The sequence below is a fragment of the Aquarana catesbeiana genome, linkage group LG03, assembly GCF_042186555.1.
Source record: "Aquarana catesbeiana isolate 2022-GZ linkage group LG03, ASM4218655v1, whole genome shotgun sequence".
Lineage (NCBI taxonomy): Eukaryota > Metazoa > Chordata > Amphibia > Anura > Ranidae > Aquarana > Aquarana catesbeiana.
In genome coordinates this window covers 95,930,906-95,955,748 of record NC_133326.1, presented here as the reverse complement: position 1 = coordinate 95,955,748, position 24,843 = coordinate 95,930,906, and the positions used below count along the sequence as shown (strand labels likewise).

The following is a 24,843-nucleotide window of genomic DNA, read 5'->3' as shown; positions in this document are numbered from 1 at the left end:
TGCAGAGCAATAACACATCAGGATATCGAATCTTTACAAGAGAATCTGAATAAATTAATGGAGTGGGCTACTGCATGGCAAATTAAGTTTTACATTGAAAAATGTAAGGTAATGCATTTGTGGGGTAAAAATATAAATGCAAGTTACTCACTAGAGGCTTCCAGGATGGAGAAGGATCTAGTGGTCCTAGTTGAAGACAGATGGAGAAATAGCATGCAGTGTCAAGCTGCAGCTACCAAAGCCAGCAGATTATTAGCACACATTAAAAAGGGAATTTATTCTAGAGATAAAACTATAATCCTGCCACTGTATAAGATTGTGGTTTGGCCACATCTGGAATATTGCATCCAGTTCTGGTCCCCAATCCTCAGAAGAGATGTGCTGGAGCTGGAGAGAGTCCAGAGAAGGGCAACGAAAGTAATATGGGGACTGGAGGACCTTAAAGCAGAACTCCGACCAAAAATGTTTTTCCATGTCCTTGTTGCTGATCTCCTACCTTCACCAACTTTGCCATCCATGTTCTTCTGAGCTCTGTAGTTCCTCTGTACTAGGCTGCTGAACTTGCTGAAAAACCATTATTACCTGCTGACATCCTGTTTGTAAGACCGCTGGCTGCTATACCTCTCCTAAGCTCAGCCAGCGATTTGGCACGGCCCGTTGTAGTCCTCTGAAAATGAGCATGGAAGAAGCAGACATTTTGTGGGCGGAAAGAGTCTCACAGCCCCCGATCTGTATCGCCCATGGAGGAGGTGTCCTCCTTCCTCCTCCTCTGCTCCTGACAGTCACCGCCCCTCCACTCCGTCCCTCCGCTGCCCACCTTCTATCTCTGTGCAGAGCTGGGATTATCATCAGTAATCACTTGTATGACACAGCAGGAATCTCCCACTGTGTCAGGTATTGTTATATGAGAACACCGATCGCTGATCTCTCGCCCCCTGCCATTATAGACATGGCGGTCCCTGATATTTGGCACTGGTGGTCCCTGACATGGTGGTCCCTGACATTTGGCACTGGTGGTCCCTGACATTCGGCACTGGTGGTCCCTGACAAGCGGCACTGGTGGTCCATGACTGGTGGTCCCTGAATGGTGATTGCTGACAAGTGGCACTGGTTGTCCCTGACATGGTGGTCCCTGGCAAGTGGCACTGGTGGTCCCTAACATGGTGGTCCCTGACATTTGGCACCGGTTGTCCCTGACAAGCGGCACTGGTGGTCCCTGACTAGTGGTCACTGACAAGCGGCACTGGTGGTCCCTGACAAGCGGCACTGGTGGTCCCTGACATACTGCACTGGTGGCCTTGACATTCGGCACTTGTGGTCCCTGACAGGTGCTCCCTGACATGGTGGTACCTGACATTCGGCACTGGTGGACACTGATAAGCTGCACTGGTTTTCATTTATATGAAATGCATTAAATTTATTAATATAATTTAAATGTATTTATTAAATGCATTACATTTATATTATATTAATATGCATTTATATTAAAATGCTTTGCATTTATAAGGCTGTAACCTATCATACTGTGTGTTATGTATGGCTTGCTGGCTGCAGAATGAGGGGTGTGATTTATGTTGAAGTGGGCGAGTTCACATTTACATGTACAAGCCTCGTGTACCTCCCACATTCACTCCCATCCCAAGGATTCATGGGAAATGTAGGCTGATTACAGTTAGAGAGAGAGAAGAGGATATGATGCAATCCCTGTTCTAACACCTCCTACCTGCCAGGAAAGATGATGCATTTTTTGAATCACAAAGCTGATTTCCTGAAAATAAATTTCACAAATGTAATAACTGTTTAGTGTTTTGTGTGTGGGGGGTGTACTAATGGGGGATTTTTTGAAAATCCCGGAGTTCTGCTTTAATTATGAGAAACGACTACAAGCGCTAAATTTGTTCTCCCTGGAGAAGAGACGATTCAGAGGAGATATGATAGCAATATACAGATATCTCAACGGTGATCCCAGCGTAAGTATGAATCTTTTCAGTCCCAGGGAGTGTAAGAGGACACGGGGCCACACGATGAGACTGGTAGAGAAGCGGTTTAACCTTAAGCTGTGTAGGGGGTTTTTCACTGTGAGGGCAGTACGGATGTGGAACTCCCTTCCACAATTGGTGGTGTCGGGGGAGGGGGGCGGGGGAATATGGATAGTTTTAAAAGACTTTTGGATGAGCATTTTAGCAAAAACAATATACGGGGATATGGGAAATGAAAAAACACACACACCTACACAGGTTGAACTGGATGGACTGTTATCTTTATTCAACCTTGCCAACTATGTAACTATGTAGCTGCAGGCATACTATACAAATTTCTGCAATCAGTAGGTGTTATGGCAAGTTCGCTAGAATATAGCAATGACTACCAAATTAACCTCTACAGTTTGTGTCCGCTACTGCTACTAATAATGATCACACCTACAATATGCCGCTTCATACAGTATATAGAGTCAGCAACAACACTTTACACAGTTACAAATGGCAGTATTCCTTCCACTAGCACCAAGGATGGAGCACTATTTCTCCCATTGACACCAATGATAGGGCACTATACCTTCCATTGACACCAACATTGGGGCATTATTCCTCCAACTGACACCAAAGATGGTGCCCTATTCCTCCTACTAACACCAATGATGGGGCACTATACCTCCCACCTACACCAGTGAGGGGGGCACTATTCCTCCCACTGACACCAGTGATGGGGCAATATTCCTTCCACTCACATCAACATAGGGGCACTATTCTCCCCACTGACACAATGTGGCTACTATTTCTCCTCCTTCTCACCACAGGAGTTCTGTATAATTTTTTTACTCCCACTGACCATCAAGCTTGAGGCATTATCTATTCCCACTGGCCACACTCCGGCCCTACTAAAGTCTGGAGGACAGTCAGTAAAATGGCCCTTTGTTTAGAAAGTTTGGAGACTCCTGTACTAAGGCAATGCATTGCAATGAACCATAGTGCATTGTTGCACAAGATTTGTAACATTTCTGATATTTGATGCATTGGAAGCCTATTGTTTTTAATGGGCTACCTTAACTGAACAACAATAATGCATGGCATATTGCGTGGTATAATGTGCATAATGCACATGCATTATCGCACACAAATGCAAATAAGCCATAAGAAAATGTTGTAACTACAAAAGTTGTGTATTAATACTATTTAAGAAGCCTGAGAAAGCAAAAAATAAAGGAATTAATAAGAAGAATTCATTGTGGATTGGTGAGTTTTGGAACCGATTTACAACTGTAACAGAAACTGTTTTTTTTTTTTATTTAACAGACAGACGACAAAGGTGTCTTTTCCACGGATCTTTCTTTGGAGTATGAGATTGCTGCTAATACATTTAATCTGAGCCCTCATCAAGTATGGGATCTTTCAACTCAAGCGATTGATTACATTTTTGCACCCGACGATATCAAATCGCAATTAAAGGAGAAATGGTCAGTGCTAAGGCCAAGTAAAGTAATATGAAGTAATGGCACCAGCTGACATATATACTCAGGGGTACAGGAGCAATATTGTATGAATTTCAAAGATACTCAGGTTCACACCATCTACTGAATTTTATAAAACTTTAAAGACGTCCATTGAACTAATTTGGTGTGAGGTGAGGATTGTCCCATCATACCGCTGGTCTACCAGTTTAGAGTAGAGAACTTTACATTTCTAGGTCCTGCCTTACTAGAACTACTGTAGTTAAAGCCTGGATTGGGGGCAGGTCTGATAGGTTTAGGCCTAGATTGACATGACTAATGTAGGTGTTTTGTGTATAGCTTTATCACTAAGCTAGTCGTATGTGAGCTCATAACAGGACTTGTTCTTCATTCAAGCGTGGAGCTTTCAGTAATAAGCATTAGTCTGCAGTAATAAGGAATGTTATAATGGTGGAGTAATAAAAATGATGTTTTGTGGGGGAAGGACCCAGTAATCTAGTTCTGGTTTTGTCACTGGAGATCCTCAATCCCCTAGCCATCTAGGGAATATATACGCACAAATAAAGCTGCAGTTTGATGGGACTTGGAAACATTCATCGCCCTCTAAGCTATGTATGGTGCAGTGCCCAAAATATATATCGGTCCCTCAGGGACCTTTGCTTATTAGCCATTTCCAGTCCAAGCCAATTCTGGCACCCCTCTCCTACATGTAAAAAATCATAATTTTAAATTACTCAGAACCCCCAAACATTATATAAGTTTTTTAGCAAAGATCCTAGGGGAAAAAAAAAATATCGGTCATTCATTGCAATTTTCTATGTCACGTGGTATTTGCGCAGCAATTTTTCAAACCTGATTTAAAAAAAAAACACTTTCACGAGATGGCAGGGGGCCATCTGGTCCTTAGTCAGCTCTATAGTAAATGGCATATTATTATGATGAATTCTCCGGCTCCCCAATCGCACAGGCAAACCGGGAGAAGCAGGGTGGCGGGAGGGGGGATGTCCCCTCCCGCTGCCTGTAAAAGCAATTAAGTGGCTAAAAAGCCTCTATGATTGTTTTTCCATTGCACCGTCAGAAAAAAACGATATGTGAATGATGCCGGCAGGACGTCCATCGACTTAAGGTTAAGTGTTAAAGGATAAGTTCACCTTTTTAAAAAAAAATAAATACACATACAAAAATAATTTATTTTTTTTCTCACAGGAGCCTGCAGAGCATTGCACCCACAGTCAGTGGATCACGGGTGATCACGGGTGCAGTGTCAGGCAGACACTACCTGCAGCTATGTTGCCCATACAGTGAGGGCAAAAAAGTATTTGATCCCCTGCTGAATTTGTTTGTTTGCCCACTGACAAAGAATTGATCAGTCTATAATTTTAATGGTAGATTTGTTTTAACAATGAGAGACAGAATAACAACAAAAAAATCCAGAAAAAGTTATAAATTGATTTGTTGCTTATGACCCCGAGAACACCATCCCGACCGTCAAACATGTAGGTGGAAACATTATGCTTTATTTTTATTTATTTATTTATTTCAGGTACTTATATAGCGCCGTCAATTTACGCAGCGCTTTACATACACATTGTACATTCACATCAGTCCCTACCCTCAAGGGGCTTACAATCTAAGGTCCCTAACTCACATTCATATACTAGGGACAATTTAGACAGGATCCAATTAACCTACCAGCATGTCTTTGGAGTGTGGGAGGAAACCGGAGTACCCGGAGGAAACCCACGCAGGCACAGGGAGAACATACAAACTCCAAGCAGGTAGTGTCGTGGTTGGGATTCAAACCAGTGACCCTTCTTACTGCTAGGCGAGAGTGCTACCACTACACCACTGTGCTTTGGGGGTATTTTTCTGCTAAAGGAACAAGACAACTTCACTGCATCAGAGGTACGATGGACGGGGCCATGTACCTTCAAATCTTGGGTAAGACCCTTCTTCCCTCAGCAAGGACATTGAAAATGGGTCTTCTAGCATGACAATGACCCAAAACAAAGCCAAGGTAACAAAGGAGTGGCTCAAGAAGAAGCACATTAAGGTCCTAGAGTAGCCTAACCAGTGTTCAACCCTTAATTCCATAGAAAATATGTGGCTGGAGTTAAAGGTTTGAGTTACCAAATGTCAGGCTCGAAACCTTAATGACTTGGAGAGGATCTGCAAAGAGGAGTGGGAGAAAATCCTTCCTGAGATGTGTGCAAACCTGGTGGCCAACTACAAGAAACGTCTGACCTCTGTGATTGCCAACAAGTTTTTTGCCACCAATTACTAAGTCATGTTTTGCGAAGGAGTCAAATACTTATTTCACTCCTTAACATGCAAATCAATTTATAACTTTTTTGAAACGCGTTTTTTCTGGATTTTTTTTGTTGTTATTCTGTCTCTCGCTGTTAAAATAAACCTACCATTAACCACTAGCTGACCAGCGCACGACGATGTATGTCGGCATAATGGCACGGCTGGGCAAATGGGCGTACAGGTATGTCCCTTTTAAGACGCGCCATTGTGGGCGCGCGTGCACCCCCAGCGTGCTTCGTGACCATGCCCACAGGTCCCATGGACTCGATGTCCACCGGGGGCCCGCTATTGTGTCACGGAGTGGAAGAGTGGGGAGATGCCTTTGTAAACAAAGCATTTCTCCGTTCTGCCTAGTGAAATGACTGGGATCTACTGCTCCCTCTCATCAGGAGCAGTGATCGCTGTCATGTCAGTGGAAGCCCATCAGTTAGAACACCTCCCAGGACACACTTAACCCCTTGATCGCCCCCCTAGTGTTTAACCCCCTTCCCTGCCAGTGTCATTTACACAGTAATCAGTGCATTTTTGATAGCACTGATCGCTGTATAAATGACAATGGTCCCAAAATAAAATAAAAATTGGAGATCGCCGCCATTACTAATAAAAAAACAAAATAATAATAAAAATGACATCTGTCCACTATTTTGTAGACGCTATATTTTGCGCAAACCAATCAATATACGCTTATTTCGATTTTTTTACCAAAAATATGTAGAAGAATACATATCGGCCTAAACTGAGAAAGAAATTATTTTTTTTCATATATTTTTGGGCCATATTTATTATAGCAAAAAGTAAAAAATATTGCTTTTTTTTCAAAATTGACGCTCTTTTTTTGTTTATAGTGCAAAAAATAAAAACCACAGAGGTGATCAAATACCACCAAAAGTAAGTTCTATTTGTGGGAAAAAAAGGACGTCAGTTTTGTTTGGGTGCAATGTGGCACGACCGCGCAATTGTCAGTTAAAGCGACGCAGTGCCGTATCGCAAAAAAGTGCTCTGGTCAGGAAGGGGGTAAATCCTTCTGGGGTTGAAGTGGTTAATATTATAGACTGATCATTTCTTTGTCAGTGGGCAAACGTACAAAATCAGCAGGGGCTCAAATCCTTTTTTTTTTCCCTCACTGTACCCCTCTATGAGCTTCCTGTTATAGCATCACAGGTGGTATGAATGCACTATGAGTGTGCCAATCACCACTCTCACTCCATTGAGAACTACAAGCCATTTTCTGCAGTGGAAGACAGGACTTGTAGTTCTCTCATTTACAGATTCCTGTGAATGAATGACACGGCCATGTGTCAAACTTTGACAGTGGGTGTGGGGAGAGGAACCCAAAGGTGAACTTAGCCTTTAAGAGCATATTGCATAGTGACAGTGCACATCTGGTGCAATGTCACTGTGCATGGAGTGATAGAAGGAGCTATATCCGCTCACGGTATCTCTTTTTTTTCATGATTAGGAAATGGTCATTGAAGAGAGAAGTGCAGGCATGTGAGGAGCACAGATCTGCCCAATACCTCCTCCCTCTGGTGACTGTCTGCCCCGATACTCCTCAGAGGAACCTGATGGCTTCCTCCTCCTTCCTCTGCTCAGCTAGGCATAGAGAAGAGACAGCTTCTCCCGGCTCGGTCTTCCTCTGGTAAACACCTGTACAGTCGCTTATCAGAGGGATCATAGGCATGCGCACAGGGTGTGCAGGATGTGCCTGGGCACACCGTAATCCCCTTGTGTGTATTAGCATTGATCTGTGTGCAGGCAGAGAGATGGGAAAGATCTCCCTCCTACCTGCACACTTCTCTTACACTGTGTCATCAGGGAGATCAATGTGCTGCGGTCATATATCTGTAGACACACACATGCGTGTGTGTTTGAGCTTTGGGGTGCACACCCTAATGCATTAGGCTACGCACACCTATGAGAAGGATTCAGCCCGAAGCGCAGATCTGCAGCTGATACCTTCGTTACATTGTAGTGCAGATATTGGTTTATAGTGTGCAGAAAACTGACATCACATTTTGTCAATTTTTTTGGCACACATCGCAAATCCTTTTCATCATAGGCGCAGTGTTTTGTTTATTTGGCACGTCACCAAAAATGGACAGAAATGCAAACACTGGGAGAGCAGGGACATGGAGGGGTTTGATACATGCACACAAATCGCACCCACATTTCATGGACTTCTCTTTTAAGTGCACAAACGCCATTTTAATCTGGGGAATAATCATGCATAGTAATGTATTGTAAATGTGGTGGTGTTCTCTGTACCAGTTTAATGTCTAACTGCTCTGGAAAATCAGATCAACCTTATTGGTTGCAGAGGTCAGCACCACTGTTATTTAAGTGCACTACTTTCCCGCTAAGTACCCCATAATAGCCGAAGAGCTGTAGATTTTAAAATATTAACTCTGTTAATTTTTTTTCTATAAAAAGGGTGTTTTGTTATTATAAGGAGAAGTATTGTCAAAGGTTTTTTGGCTGTACTTCTGTCGATCACAGGAATTCTGTTCGTTCTGCATCTGCTGTCGGGTGATGTCATAGAGCCGGTCCAGGCTCTGAAAAGATCCCAACCATATGGTCGGTATCCACCCAGATGCCTGGTCCAGCAGCTGGCTAAGTCTCTCAGCAAGCCTCTGAGAGCCTGAGCCAGTTCCTCCAGCCCCCTCCACAGCCCAGCACTCCAGTAAGTGCTGAAGGGGAGAGCAGAGAGCCGGTGACTGATAGTCACCCATTCTCTGAAGATCGAGAGCTGAGCGATCAGCGGTGTTTGATCGCTCAGTTCTCAGTCACATGCAGCATCCACCTAGGTGATTATAATTTTATTTCACAAATCCTATAGTTCCCTTATAAAGAATATACATTTTTTTATTTTCATTGTAGAGCAGGGAAGGGCTACAACTCCTGTCGGCAAAAAAAAAAAAACCTACCCATGTCTCAGGGAAATTTCCTTTTCCTTCCTGTCCTGTAAACTTAAAGTGTTACTAAACCCACAACAGTAAAATCAGTTGGTATATGCAGTCAAACATGCTTGTTATACTCACTGTAGGACCGAAGGGGTTAATCCTCTGCATTGTGTAAAAAGGTTTCCCCACTGTCCCTAATCCATCTGCTGATAGAACAGAGCCATGGGGGCACTCTGCACATGCTCAGTTTGGTGTGTATTGCTAGAGATTTTTTTTTTTTTTTTTTTTGGGGGGGGGGGGGGGGGGTGCATGTGATCAGCACAGGGCCAATCAGCACTGAGGGTCAGTGGTCATGCGGCCTCATAGGACAGTCGGAGAATAATAAAAACTCCTCCTACAAGCTTTAACCTAATAGAAGTCACAAGACTGCTATATACTGCTGATGAAAAAAGATATTTAGCAGTTTAAAATAATTGCATTTTCATGTTCTGTGTACTGTGGGAGAACAGATATAGTGAATGCAGGGTCCTGGCTTTAGTAACGCTGTAACAGGAAGTGAGAGGATATCTTTCCTATTTGAGGGAAATCACCTCTTTGAGATTTGTCACGGGAACATGTGTCCCCCACGGAAGATCTCCCCTCTATTCCTGTTATGGTGGAAACTCTAAATTTTAGATTACCTCTCACTTTGAGTCCTGGTTATGTTGGTGATCAGGACAATAAAAACCTGACAGTGCTTCTAGCCCCACTATCCAAATCTAAAAGAAGTTTTTTTTTTCCTTAAATATAGTTTAATCTTAAGAAAATAGTGTTTTGTAAAGTTATGATGTCACTATCACATTTCATTTCAACTGATTGTGTTTTTATTGTCTCTGTCAAAACACCCCTAAATAAAAGTCCCTTCTTTCCTGCCTGGTTGGTCTGTATATTAGTACAGTAACTGCTTTCTTCTGCTTGCATCATTCTGCTCCAGATGGAAATGTGTTTCATGATAGATTGCTTGGTAAAGGCATGGCAGTGTAAAGTGGAACACAGATGTACTTCTATAGGGTAGCGGCCTCATCTATACAGTCACATGTCACAAGGAAGGCAAAGTGACGAGTGGCTGAATACACAATCCAGTGCTGGATCTCAGTGGTGTTATTTGTCATCTTGACAGGCAGCGAAGAGGCATTGTATCTCCTCCTCAACGCCTGATTTAACCCCTCGATCACCGCACAACCACAGGGGGTATGATTGCCTGTCAAACTTGTTCATTGACGTCAATAGGAGCATGCTGCAGAAAATCCCCCCCCCCATTGGAAAAGAAGCCAGTAGTATTACCTCTTGAATGCCTGGAAGCTGATGTCCTTCACTGCGGATTACTTTTCAGAGGGGCGGTAAAGACTACCACAGTACCAAACGAGGTCTAAAGCAGGACTCCAATGACACTTGCACCATCCCCTGCTGGATTGTCCAGGGAATACACCTCAGATACTATAAACCAAAAGATGTAGCTTATAGCAATGCTCCTCTGTGTATAGCTGGGAGGGGAAATTCAGAACAATCTCATTAGGGACACACGACAACAAAAGCCTTACAAAGGAATTAACCCCATTTTATCCAAAAGTTACAGAAAACCTTTACTAAAAGAAACAGATTACTGACCTGAAAATGCCAGTTGACTGGCTATTATGCTGCTCCTTTGGCATACCTAATTTCTGAGTAGGGCCTCATTTACACTTGTGGTTGGGCGGCAGTAAAAACGTGAGTTTAAGGTGCGTTTTAAAAAAAAAATACGTTATACTTACCTATGTAGATGCAGGATTGATTTGATGCTTCATCTGTCCTCAGCTGCCTCTACATCGGGAACTGAGAGATCAGAGGCCACCGATTGCTCAGTTCTTGGTCTTCAGAGAGACGGGTCACCAGCTCTCTGCTCTGCCCCTCGAGCACTCACCGGAGTGCCAGGCTGTGGATGGGGGCAGGAGCGGCTGGCTCAGGCTCTCAGGTGCACTGAGAGCAGGAGAGGCCCGTCCATTAAGATATACAAAAACATATTTGGGGGGCACACCCTAAGATGCCTTTAAATTCAAGATGGTGCTGCTATAAGACCAACAAACAGTACAAAACAGATTACAGCGCTCACATTCAAGAATGACATTTATCCTGCAAGGCTAGTTAAAACATCTGAACATATTCAAAAAAATACGGGGGTTTGGTCACACTATCTTTCATTCTATTACTAGGGTAGGACCCACTAATTCGGGGTACTTTGTCGCAGTAAGTGGGCTTAGCACTATATGACTATATAGTGTGACCAAACCCCCAGAGGCTCTAATAGGCTTCAAAATAGGGTGGGCTCAGGGCGCAGCTAATGTGAATGGAGCCCAACCAGGTGTGTTACAATAGTGAACAAACATTCGCTATTGAAACACATCCTCCTCCCGACCAATCAGGAAGCGGGTCGTGAGACCAATCACTGGATTGGCTGAAAGGACAGGCGATCCTATTGGACACGTAGGAGGAGACGCATGGCTGAGATTGAGGAGATGCCCGCTGCTGATGCCTGATCCCGCTGCCGATGCCGGAGGGGGAGGGGTGGTTGTTTGCTGCCCCCCCCCCAAAAAAAAAAAAAAAAAACACCAGCCGCCACTGACTGAGAGGCTAAGCAGCTGCTGGTCAGCCATCTGGCGGATCTCAACAATATTGTTGGGATCCCTACAGAACCTGGGCTAACTCTGTGACGTCAGACAACAGCGGACTTTAGCCTGCTGTCAGCTGAATCTGGATCACAGGAGTGCAGAACAAAAATTGCCTACTGTGACCCACGGGATAAGTATAATCAAAAGAGCTTTGGCTCGACTTCTCCTTAAGCTGCAAAGGCAGCAGATGGGAGTGCAGACATGCCGTGGCAGTACCGCCTGCTGAATGCAACCCATTCACCTGAATAGGGCCACGCCGCAGGGCAGTTGTATGGGGTTTTGTGGGTTAAAACAGGTGTTGAGGAGACAACATAACACCTCCTTACCACCTGTCAAATGCCCTTTGAAGAGCGATCTGCTGCGGATCGCTCTTCAGAGAACACAACAAATATGAACGAGCCCTCTGACCTGGAACAAGTATGCAGCTCTGCATTAGTAATTCAAAGTAGTGGAACTGTTGGCATTTTCTTGCAAGGATATAATGGTATAGTGCAGACATTGATTAAAGCTATCTTTATTCATGAGGTATTTTTTACTTTTTCTATTGCCTTTTCTAAGGAGACTCTGCATCTAAAGCAGAAAGCTGACAATTCAGTAAATGACTAAGGCCCAAATAATTGCACCCTAGAATTCTGGTAGGTGTAATGCACATGATATCCAGCAGGGGTCATTCAATCATAAGTCTCTATGCAAAGGCTTGACATGTAGTAATCCTGGCGTTCACTCAATCAACTGCATTTTCTCCTATTATACTATAAAGGCAGCATTATATGATTTTAATGAAGATAATTACTATGTACACTAGTAATCACTGACAAATGATGTCATCATTTTGATCAAGGGGATAAAATCTGTAGGTTTTGTGGATTTCATATATATTTAGAATAATACACAAAATTCTTATAAAATAATTTGAATATTATCTCTTTAGAATAAATTTGAATTCTAAGACTGTTATAGTTGTATGCCGTCGCATGCTATATACTGTGAGTACACATGGACAGAGGCTTTACCTAAACCTATAACCAAAGAAATAAATAAATAAAATGTTTTGACTGGAGTTCCACTCTAATGAAAATCTGTACTAAGACTACATTTAGACGTGCGGCTAAATTGCCATGCCTTTGCAAAGCGATCCACATTCAGGTCACTTATCAGAGATGTTTGGCAGGTGGTGAGAAGATGATATGATGCATTCTCACCGCCTGATTTAACCTCATAAATGCTGGACCAACATACCACGATTGCTGTGAACTGGAGTCATGCAATGCGGACTTGCTGCAATTGTGCAACAAATTGTGAAGCCTGGCAAGTCTAGCAAGAGCTTAGCAAGTCATTTTCAAACTTGCAGCTCAATTGCTTGCTATCTGGGTTCCATCTTCATAGGTCTTCCTTCCGGGTTCGTGGGCTCCGGTTATATGAGTGGCCAGGACCGCGATGGCGTCACTCCGCGCATTTGCTTGGCTCCAGCACAATATGCCGGACCTTCAAAGTGCATAGTGCGGTGATGTCTCCAGCTGCATCTAGTGCAGGGGTCTCAAACTGGCGGCCCTCCAGCTGTTGTGAAACTACAAGTCCCATCATGCATCTGCCTGTGGGAGGCATGCTTGTAACTGTCAGCCTTGCAATGCCTCATGGGACTTGTAGTTTCGCAACAGCTGGAGGGCCACCAGTTTGAGACCCCTGATCTAGTGTGAATATCTCCTAAACATCGCAAGTTTAGGAGATTTTCAGTGTACCTACAGGTAAGCCTTTATATAGGCTTACCTGTAGGTACAAGTTAAAAAAAATTGGTTTACTGTCGCTTTAAGGGGCAGATTGTTGGAGGGCCTTAAAAATGCAGCCCAACCACCTTTAGCTAGAGAGGTAGTGGGTGGGGATGTACACATGCCACGACCGCAATGCTTTGCTTCACAGCAGGAGTTATACCCCATGTTGCTTTGTCTCACATTAGTGCAGTGATCAAGGGGGTCTCTGTCTGAAATGTGAGACAACAGTTGTCTGTATAGACCCCTGCTATTTAATCGAAGCCCCCCAAAAGGGCAGTTAAAAAAATTGTAAAAAAAGAATAAATAAAAATTACAATAAAAAAAAAAAAAATTGAAAAAACAATTAAAAAAATAAAAATAAAGACTTGTTCAAATGTGCTTTGCTTTCTGAAGAGCAGTCAGCATTTGGATCACTCTTCAGAGAACATTTGGCAGGTGGTGAGGAGGCTAATTACCTCCTCATTGCCTGCTTTAACCGTGCACTAGTGCACCGCAACTGCGTGCTTTGCACCCCACCCACACCATCCTCCTGCCATTGTGACAGGAGAGGGGTATCTGCTGCTCCCCACCTGTCCGTCCTGCTGTCCCCCTCATGTCATACTGCTCCCCACCTGTCCTGCTGCCCCCCTCCTGTCATACTGCTCCCCAAATGTCCTGCTGTTCCCACCTGTCCCACTACCTCCCTCCTGTCCCGCTACCCCAAACTTATCCCATTGCCCCCCTCCTGTCCTGCTTCCCCCCACCTCTCCTGCTACCTCCTCCTGTCCCGCTGCCCCCCACTTGTCCCATTGTCCCCCTCCTGTCCCGCTGCCCCCACCTGTCCCACTGCAACAAAGAGCAGGGAGGGGGAGGCTCCTCCACCCTTACCTCATCCTCTTCTTTTTTCTCCTTCATGGGGACCTCCGCTGGCACCTCCTGGCCTCACCCACCCCGCACAGCTGGGCGTACACCACCATTTCTGACAGCACAGGAGCCTGCCTGACAGCAGGCCCCCACCGCTCCCTGGACACACCTGGGATCCGCCCACCACTCTGCCCTCCTCTGCATCCTGGCAGATCTGCTCTGACAGCAGGATATGCAGACCGCCCCGTCTGCCTACTGCTCTCTGCTCGCTCTGACAGGAGAGCCCGGGCAAGCCGCGGAAAGCGGTGGGAGGAGGGACGCCCCCTCCTGCTGCTTGTAATAGCAATCGAGCGGCTGGTTAGCTGCTCCCATTGCTATTACAAAAGAACTAACCATCGGCTCTAAAAAACTGCACCGTCAAATGACATACCAGGTACATGATTTGGCAGCAAGTGGCTAGGGTACCCTTATATGTGTTTATACTTACTAAATCCCTCCCTCCTGCAGGCTTTCTCCTTTCCTTTCCTGCAGGCTTCCTCCTGCAGCCAGTCCCCCAAAGCTTCTCTTTGTCACCCATTGTCCACAAGCATGATCGTGTCATCATGTACAATGCAGGACCAGTAGCCCTGAATTGTAAGTGGGAGCGCAGAGTTCCAGCTCACAAGCCACAAGGTTGGAGGGTAGAAGGGATCACGGGTTGTCGGGGGAGTGAGGTAAGTAAAACTGCTTTTTAATGGTATGCTAGCAGTGGAGGGGGCCTCACTGCTGGTATGTTTACATTTTTTCCCTAGATTTCAGCTTTTTTTTTTTTTTTTAAAGGGTAAATTTTATTGATGTTTCACAAAACAATGATGACAGCATCCACAAGGTACAAAGCACAAAACAGGATACAGGTAGAAGGATATTCGGTTACATATTCATGCAATGTCAAGTTATACATCAGTTTGTACATTATCACATTTTTATAAATTAATAAAAGTAAGCCTGAATATTCCAATGACGTGTCCATCTGGTTAATGTTGGGGCATACAAAACTTAAAATAAAAGAACGAACAACAACAACAGAACTAATAGATATAGCAATTGCTTCCACACCAAGAACATATAGATATAAACTGTACCAACCTCTTATATAATTATCTGTACTCCATCCATCTCCACTTTAAGATATACCACACCCATACATGTCTTAATCAGTAATATCACCAGAGACCAAAGTGATTTTTGGGCATCCCCGAGGCATAAGTTAATTTAAACAACGGTAATGCTTTGTTAACCAATTCCACCCAAAATTGGATGGATGGGGGTAGGGTCTTTCCATTTGAGTGCTAGGGCTTTTTTAGCATAAAAAATACTATTCTCAGTAGGGTCTTTTTAGAACTGGTAAGATCTACCTCTCCAAAGTCCCATAAGAGACATCTAGCTGGGGAGCAGATATTTGGAAGGGCCAACTTATCCTCCAGAAACCCAAGGATTGCAATCCAGAATCTCCCAACACCGGGGCACAGCCAAATCATATGAAAATAGTCACCTACTGCAGCCTGACAGTGGTGGCATTCAGATGACCATCGAAATGTGCTGGAGCAAAATAGATTCTGTGCAAGTAGTTGAATTGTATTAGTTTGTCTCTTGCTGATATCACAGAGGGCAGCGTAGATTCAACTACCTCCGCCCATAATTCTTCAGTTAGAGATGGAATGTCAGATCTCCATTGCCTAGCTATCTTTTCCATCCTAGGAGAGGAGGAGGTCAAAAGAAGTAAATAATATCTAGAAATACGTTTCGAATGATCGTCCTCAAATAAAAGGTTTCTCTATTGTAGCAGGGGAAAGTAAAACCCCTGTCAATCCAAATTGTGCAGCCACTGCATGATGTAGTTGCAGATAGCGAAAAAAAAATTGGCTGGGAATCTTATATTCTAACTGTAGAGCTCTAAATGTTTTAAAGGTGTGGTCAGAGAATAATTGGTGAGCATATTTGAGACCAAAATTAGCCCAGCACGTCCCTTCTGCAATCTTGTGTATTTCGGTCAGGTGGGAATTACGCCAAAGAGGAATATCGGGGGAGTTGCTTAAAGGGGCACCTCCTATTCTGTTATTACAGACATGAAAAATTTTGCGGGAAAGTTTAAGAATATCCACTCCAACTGAGGGGTACGGGCCATTTCTATATAAAACATTAATCAATGCCTCATATGAGTGAACCATGGCAGCTTGAGTAGCTACAGAGGCTCAGGCAACCTCTAGATTTGGAAAGAACCACCAATGTATATTATATGTGTTAGTTGGGATGCTAAATAATAACATTGGAGATTCTGTAAAGCCAAGCCACCAGCTTGAATGGGCAAATGTAACATCTCGAGGGAGATCCTAGGCGGTCTAGAACTCCAAAGAAACGATGAGAGTAGCATATTTATTTCCGTGAACAGTTTTCTGGGGATATAAATCAGGGCATGCCAGAATATATATAAAAAATCTGGGAAGGTATATCATTTTAAATATGTTCATTGGGCCTAGGAGATTGAGAGGCAAGTCTGGAGATTATTTCTCAGTCGTGTTATTAAAGGGGAAAGATTATTGCTAGATTTCAGCTTTAAATGGTAACTCCACTTTCGTGGAGAAAAAAAAATAGAAAACAAAAAACAATACAGTATATACTATGGCTACACAAGTCATATTGTAATTGAATGTTATTAAAAATTACCTTTCCGTCAATGAAATATGGCAGTCTAGAGGCATTCTGTACACAGATGGAGTACAGAAAGCCCCCCAGCTTGTGTGATTGTCTAATTTTTGGTTAGATACTCCCAAAGGGAAATCACGTCTAAGGAGATGCAGACCTTGCCACTTTCATCATTAAATCCCTGCAAGTGCAGCAACTGTTTGAAGATTATAAAATCACTCCTGTAATGCCGTGTGCACACGAGCAGACTTTCGACAGACTGAATCACGTCTGACTTTGACGGAGTTTCGCCGAAATGGACTTGCCTACACACGATCACACCAAAGTCTGACCGTCTAGTACGCGGTGACGTACACCAGGTCCGACGAGACTATAAAAAGGAAGTGTAATAGCTCGTGCGCCACCCTTTGGGCCCCTTCTGCTAATTTCGTGTGTAGCGCTGGTAGATTTTCAATCTACTGTTGATAGGTACATTTAGTGGGTTATCTGTTCATACATAGTCAGATTTGCCTCTGTTCCAGCTTGGCTGAGTCGCATGTAGTTTCACATTTGCCTGTGGGTGTCGCTGTTGCCATGGGTCGGTGTTGGAAAGGCAACGCGCTGAAGCATATGAGTGCTCCTCTGTCCCGGAGATAACTCAGTGGAGGTGGTCCTCCGAGTTGCATTCTGGGAGAGGGTATTTATGGGACAGACGCCATGTTTGGGGGTTCGTTTTCGTTCAACCTGCTGGCCCTCCTGGCCGACAGGTATGTGCTAGGAGTACTACCTCGTGGTCCTCCGTCCGGGAAGCCCACGTAGCTGCAGCGCGTGGGTGGCCCAGAAGCTTGTCTGGGGCCTACCACAGCAGCAGAGGAATGGTCCTGGGCTGTCTGTCCTAGAGGGAAGAAGCTGGACAACTGAGAAGATCCCAGGGGAGGACCCGTCATGGAAGGATCATGCAGAGTGCTGGTCTGGAGAGGGGCCTGGTGACTCAGTTGGAGGACGTATCCTAAAGTAACCCTACCGCATAGTACTGCCGGGACGGCTTAAAGGTTCTAGTGCTGTGTTTGCTATTCATCCTAAACCATTACATCCTGTGGCAGAGGACTGTACAGGTTTCAATCCAATCAAGTCTGTGGCAGAGACTTGTTCGTGTCGCGTACTGGCTGCTAGGTTAGTGAGAGAAACCTATCCAGGCGGGCAAAGATTCAACTCTACAGAGAGAGTATATCCATCTACAAGCTTACAATTTCTAATACTACACTAAGACAAGGTATTTGAACTTCCCTGCAACTTTCCTTCTACCTCTTACCTGCTACTTCCTTTAATTCATGTTTAGTAAAGCATTGGAAAAGATACTCAAGTGTCCGGTGCCTACATTGACTGGTGTTAAACTCAACGGGACCCTAGATCCGGTTCTGGTGAAATAAAGGTAACGAAGGTGACGGTAACAGCCTGCTTAAACCAGCAGCTCCACCGAGAGTTATTGCTACATGTGTTTACCTCGTGTTAGTAGAAGTTTGGTGAGAGACGATTCGCGCTTTTCAGACTAGTGTTTTTCAGATCGTTTAACTGTTGTTCAGTTTGTGCTTGTGAGGTTCGTATCTGCTTTTCAGTGTGTGTAGTGAGTTCACATTGGTTTATTCAGTGCGTTCTTGTCCGCTTGTTGCTGATTTTCAGCTCGCTCTTCACAGGCCTTTCTGTTCTTCAGTGCTTTCTGTTAAGTTCGTTCTGACCAGCTGACCGTTTTGAAGCCATGTTGCGTGTACATACTCGTCGTAGAGTTCGTGCTTTGCTTGGGCTTGGTGTTGGGGTTCATTCTTCAACCCAAGACCAGTCCATGAACAGGGTGGGGAGGAATTCATGGACGAAGAATTGGTTGCTCCAGCGTGACCAGTTCTCTCACATGCCTTTGCTTCGTGAGATCCGTGAGAATAATCCTGATGATTTGAGGAACTTTCTCAGGATAATGGACCCTGTTTTTCACCGTTTGTTGGCTTTGCTGACCCCTTATATCAGCAGGGAGGATACCTGCATGAGGCAAGCCATCACTCCGGAGCAGAGGCTAGTCACTAGGTTGCGGTACTTGGCGACTGGGAGAAGCCTGCAGGACCTCAAGTTCTCGACAGACATCTTCCCCCCAGGCTCTGGTGATCATTATCCCAGAGACCTGTTCTGCTATAATTCAGGTCCTGCAGAAGGACTATATTAAGGTAAGATTTATCCTTTAACATCACATTTTATTGTATTTAATGTTTGCTAATTTCTTTCCTCAATCCCTAATTACCATGATTGCAATATGCTGTGAATGCCCCCTTTGTCCTCATGCATGCTGGAAGCTTTTATTGCTCCTTTTTGTCCTTCATGCATATTTGCCTTCACTAACCTCCCCAGCATGCTATGCTGAGCCCATATCCACCTAGTCTAGTCACTTAACAATGTATTTTGTGAGCTCCATTGTAGTGCTTTAGCCTAAACACCCCCTTAAAATGTGTCCAAATGGTCTGTGTGTCATTAAATTAATTTATAAGCCCCCATCTCCCCCTAAAATGTGTCCAAATGGTCTGTGTGTCGTTAAATTAATTTATAAGCCCCCCCTCCCCCTAAAATGTGTCCAAATGGTCTGTGTGTCGTTAAATTAATTTATAAGCCCCCCCCCCCCCTTAAATTTTATCAATGAGCCATCAGAGGGGGTGAGGAATCTATTAAGTGGGCCTTATATTTTAGTATTTAAATAATACTTAAAATAAATGTTATACTGATGTTGGGCAAGAATGTTTTTTGTGTAATGTGCTTGCAATGTTATGTGCAAAAGTACTTTTTTTTTCTTGTTTGACTCCCCAGTTTCCTTCAATGCCACAGAAATGGCAGACTGTGGCATCCCATTTTGCCACCTGTTGGGACTTTCCCAACTGTGGAGGAGCTTTAGATGGGAAGTACGTCCACATCATGCCACCACCCCATTCGGGGTCATGCTATCTTAACTATAAAGGGTTTCATAGTATTGTGTTAATGGTGGTGGTGTCGGCACAATATGAATTTCTGTATGTGGACGTGGGGAAGAATGGCCGGATGTCGGATGGAGGAGTCTTCGCCCAGACGGAGTTCTACCAGCGCCTCCAGAGTGGTGGCCTGGGATTGCCACCTGATGCGGATAACGTGGAAGGACTCTCCTTTGTCTTCATTGCAGATGAAGCCTTTGGTCTGGGCGAGCACCTGATGAGGCCATTCCCCCAAAGAACCCTCACCCCGGAGAGGAGGGTTTTTAACTACCGGCTGGCCAGAGCGAGAAGAGTTGTGGAGAATGCCTTTGGGATAATGGCCAGCCGGTTCCGCCTGTTTCAGAATGCAATCCACATGGCGGACTACAAACTTAATCACATTGTCATAGCATGCTGCATCCTGCACAATTTTTTACGCAAAAATTCAAGAAATTATCTTGCATCACTTGGGCCTGAGGCCAGACTTACAGAGAATCTTCTGACGGGCCTGGATACGGGCCGTACTGGCTTGACCCCCCAAACCGCCCGTGAAATTCGGGATAAATATGTTAATTTTTTTACGGGTAGGGGGGCCATTGCAATGCCAGACAATGACTATTTTTTATGAATAAAAAATAATGATCAGATAAAATCTAGAAAGGGGGCGGGGAATATGCATGAAAAGGAACGTCAGGGGCGGGCGACGCAGGCGGGGTTTCACGCATGCGCACTGTATATAAAGATGACACGCAATTGCCATACGTACATACATTCTGTGCGTAGAGAAGGGGCGATGAATATTCGTGAAAAAGAACGTCAGGGGCGGTGACGCAGGCGGAGTTTCACGCATGCGCACTGTATATAAAGCTGACACGCAATTGCCATATGTACGTATGTTCTTTGCGTAGAGAAGGGGCGGGGAATATAGTCGTGTAAAAGAACATCAGGGGCGGGCGACGCGGGTGGAGTTTCATGCATGCCTACTGTATATAAAGCTGACGCGCAAGTGCCGTATGTGCGCGGAGGAAATAGAAGGTGATTTTTATACAAATTTTCGAACATCAGTGGCCTATACTGCTTATACATTGAGGCCTATATTGGGACAAGATTATGAGAGTTTAGATTAACATTAGTGTTTTTGTCTTGTGTATTGTCTTTCAGAAAAAATGAATAATAAGTTTAAGGACCCTGAATTCATGTCACAATTTATTGACAAGTACAGGGAGATGAGTAAGGAAGGCAACGCTGGAGAGACTTCTGGCATTTGTACAGACTTTGATCCCAGAAGCAACCTTGGAGATTTTGGAACGTAAAATTGGGATCTTGAGGAATATGTACAGGAGGGAGCATAACAAGATCCAGGCTTCCCTGAGATCAGGAGCATCAGCAGATGATTTGTATGTACCCAAGCTGTGGTACTTTGAAAAACTGCGTTTTCTTGACGACCAGACTGAAGCCAGGGAATCGCTTTCAACCCTTCCCTAAACCCTTTCCTCCACCCCAGTAGAGGCTGATGAGGAACAACCTGGGCCTTCCATCCTGGAAAAACCGGATGGGCCCAGATGGAGCCAGGTATATTATTTTTAGACATATTTAGTGTCCTAATAATAATGTTAACTAGATGTTATAATTTATTAACTATTAAGGATTTTATCCAAAAAATGATGTATACATATCAACTGACAGTAGTGGCCAAAAATGTTTGTCAAGGCTTGAAAAAATGCTGGGGTCAGAATGACACTCTTTTATATGTATTAACATTGAATTTGCAAGTCATGAACTGAAAATTGTGTGTGATTGATGAACCAAAAACTAAAACTATGTCCCTTTTCTATACACAGGATGAGCTCAGCCAGGAGGAAGTTCTGGAAAGTGGCAGGCAGGAGGAGGCCGGGCCCAGTGACAGCCAGGAGGTGGGCGGGCCCAGTGTCAGCCAGGAGGTGGCCGAGCCCAGTAGGGGCCTCACCCAATCGCAGGTGCCTCCCCTCCACATGCAAACAAAAAGGCCCAGGAAGGGGATGCTGACACAGGAGACATCACTGCACCTCATTAGAGAAGCTATAGAGGTCCTGAGGAGCCCACTCGACGCAGAAGAGGCCTATGGATGCTATATAGCGACCAGGTTGTTCGAATGTGAGAGGGGCCAACGCCTCCTCTGTGAACAAATTATTAGTGATGCCCTTCACAAGGCGCTGAAGGGCGAGTTAACTGCCAACAGCAAAATATATGATCTCACCCATCCTCCTCCTCCTTCTCCTCCTCCTCCTCCTCCTCCTCCTGCCACAAGTCCACCACCAGAGCCACAGCCTCCAAGGAAGGCTGCAAGGAAGGGTGCAGGGAAGGCTGCAGGGAAGGGTGCAGGGAAGGCTGCAGGGCAGCGTGGAGGGAAGGCTGCAACGAAGAGAAGAACTTGATGACCTGGGTTTAGTCTGGTCTGACAGAAGATGAAGGCTGGTGTAGTACCACAGCCTGGGGACATATATGTCATCTGCTGCTGGTCTTGATCTCTGGGATTCCTGGACCAGATTGTGCTCCCTATTATATGGACTCCTCAAGATCCCAATTTTCTTTTCCAAAGACTTGATGTGTGCCCTGGAGCCAAAAGGCTTCACAAATTCCAAAAGTTTCTCCAGTGTTGTCTTCTTCTTTATTTTGTTAACCAGAATAAATGGATATTTTATTTTCTGAAAATACTTGCCTATATGTTTTTATTCAAATACATTTCTAAAAGGCAATGCCAAATTAACAAGGGACAACAACCTCCTTGATGTTCCAAAAAAAACAAAAATATAATGTTATTGTGTTAACTTGACACACAAAAAATAAAACATTAATAATGTTATTGTGTTGACTTGACACACAAAAAAATAAAACATTATTAATGTTATTGTGTTAACTTGACACACAAAAAAATAAAACATTAATAATGTTATTGTGTTAACTTGACACACAAAAAATAAAACATTAATAATGTTATTGTGTTAACTTGACACACAAAAAATTAAAACATTAATAATGTTATTATGTTAACTTGACACACAAAAAAATAAAACATTATTCATGTTATTGTGGTAACTTGACACAAAAAAAAAATAAATAAATATGGAGATCACTAGAAAATAAGTTATAAATAATCATAAAAAAAGATCTTGATGAAATAAAAAATAATAAAAGATGACTCAAAAAATAAATTTGTAAACATTATTATGGAGATCAGGCTTTTAAAAAATACAATATCAGTCATGAGATCAGGAGAAATAATCCAGAAATCTGTTTGTGAGAACTCTGTGTGAATATGAGCAGCAAAACAACTTCATTCTTCTAGCATTATAAAGAAGACAATAATGCGCTGCATTAAGCGATCACAGAATTTACAGCGTGAGGAATGTGCTAGCTCCAATACGAACACTAGTTTTACCAGACCGAGCGCTTCCGTCTCGTATTTGCTTCAGAGCATGCATCGTTTTTTGTCCGTTGGACTAGCATACAGACGAGCGGATTTCTCGATAGGAACTGGGTCCGGCGGAGTTCCGGCGGAAAGATTTGAAACATGTTCCAAATCTAAAGTCCGTCTGATTTTCAACCAAAAAAGTCCTTTGCAGGTCCGATGAAGCCCACACACTTCGGATTGTCCGACGGATTTGTCCCGTCGGACCAGTCCGATCGAAAAATCTGCCCATGTGTACACGGCATTAGATTCACTTACCACATGGATACAGACAAACAAACAGCGAATTCTTCAGAATAACAAAAGGTAAAAGTTTGTTAAAATTCCTGCAATGTACATTATTTACCCAGAGAGGAGTGTTTTTTTTTCTCAACAAAAGTGGGAGTGTCACTCTTTAAATACCTCTTTTTTGCCCAGTTCAGTTTCCATGCCCCTATTTATAAATGCACACAGTACATATGTGCATCTGTGTATTAATACTTTATAGTGGTAACTACAGACTCTCTTTGACCTATAATGCCAATAATGGCTGCTTAGGATATTAGAGAACGTCCACAGGATCTCAGGAAAACTGTTGGCTCGGTAGTTCTGGGAATTGGTAGCTTTGTTCTAACCTCAATTAATCGCCAGCAGCTGGGGCTCTTCCCACAGTTTTATTGACTTTTGAATGAAATTAAAAGCTAGAACATAGTGAGAAATCAGCAGCTGCGACGGCGGCATGGCCAAACTTTCTTCTGAAGAAACACTGGATTAGCGGAGCTGAAGGAAAACACGGTTTAGGTAGCATACATGTTTGCCTATTTTTCTATGAGATATAAATTATAGCATTATCTAATCTTTTATGACCTTATGACTCTGTTAACATGCCAGCTGGAACTTAACCTATTGTTTTACTAACTCTAAATACCTGACGTGAATGTACAACATATTTGTAAAGCACTGCGTAAATTGACGGCACTATATAAATACTTATAATAAATATATACATTTACAGTATCTCACAAAAGTGAGTACACCCCTCACATTTTTGTAAATATTTTATTCTATCTTTTCATGTGACAACACTGAAAAAAATGACACTTTGCTACAATGTAAAGTAGTGAGTGTACAGCTTGTATAACAGTGTAAATTTGCTGTCCCTCAAAATAACTCAACACACAGCCATTAATGTCTAAACCGCTGGCAAAAAAAGTGAGTACAAAGTGAAAATGTCCAAATTGGGCCCAAAGTGTAAATATTTTGTGTGGCCACCATTATTTTCCAGCACTGCCTTAACCCTCTTGGGCGTGGAGTTCACCAGAGCTTCACAGGTTGTCACTGGAGTCCTCTTCCATTCCTCCTCGATGACGTCACGGAGCTGGTGGATGTTGGAGACCTTGCGCTCCTCCACCATCCATTTGAGGATGCCCCACAGATGCTTAATAGGGTTTAGGTCTGGAGACATGCTTGGCCAGTCCATCACCTTTACCCCCAGCTTCTTTAGCAAGTCGTCTTGGGGGTGTGTTTGGGGTCGTTATCGTGTTGGAATACTGTCCTGCGGCCCAGTCTCCGAAGGGAGGGGATCATGCTCTGCACAGTACATGTTGGCATTCATGGTTCCCTCAATAAACTATAGCTCCCCAGTGGCGGCAGCACTCATGTAGCCCCAGACCATGACACTCCCACCACCATGCTTCACTGTAGGCAAGACACACTTGTCTTTGTACTCCTCACCTGGTTGCCACCACACACGCTTAACACCATCTGAACCAAATAAGTTTATCTTGGTCTTATCTGACCACAGGACAGTAATTCATGTC

The 24,843-nt window shown here is 43.8% G+C and overlaps 1 protein-coding gene across 2 annotated transcripts in view; it reads left to right on the top strand.

Annotated features, from left to right (window-relative positions):
* The window catches only part of MAPDA (N6-Methyl-AMP deaminase), an 80,612-nt gene that overhangs the window by 43,901 nt on the left and 11,868 nt on the right, over nucleotides 1–24,843 (top strand). Inside the window, exon 10 of one of the 2 annotated variants that reach the window (XM_073618839.1) lies at nucleotides 3,294–3,454. In XM_073618839.1, coding sequence (XP_073474940.1) covers nucleotides 3,294–3,454 — 161 coding nt within the window. Of the gene's footprint in view, nucleotides 1–3,293; nucleotides 8,959–24,843 lie in introns of those variants that run through there. The other variant, XM_073618840.1, reaches the window with a different exon arrangement.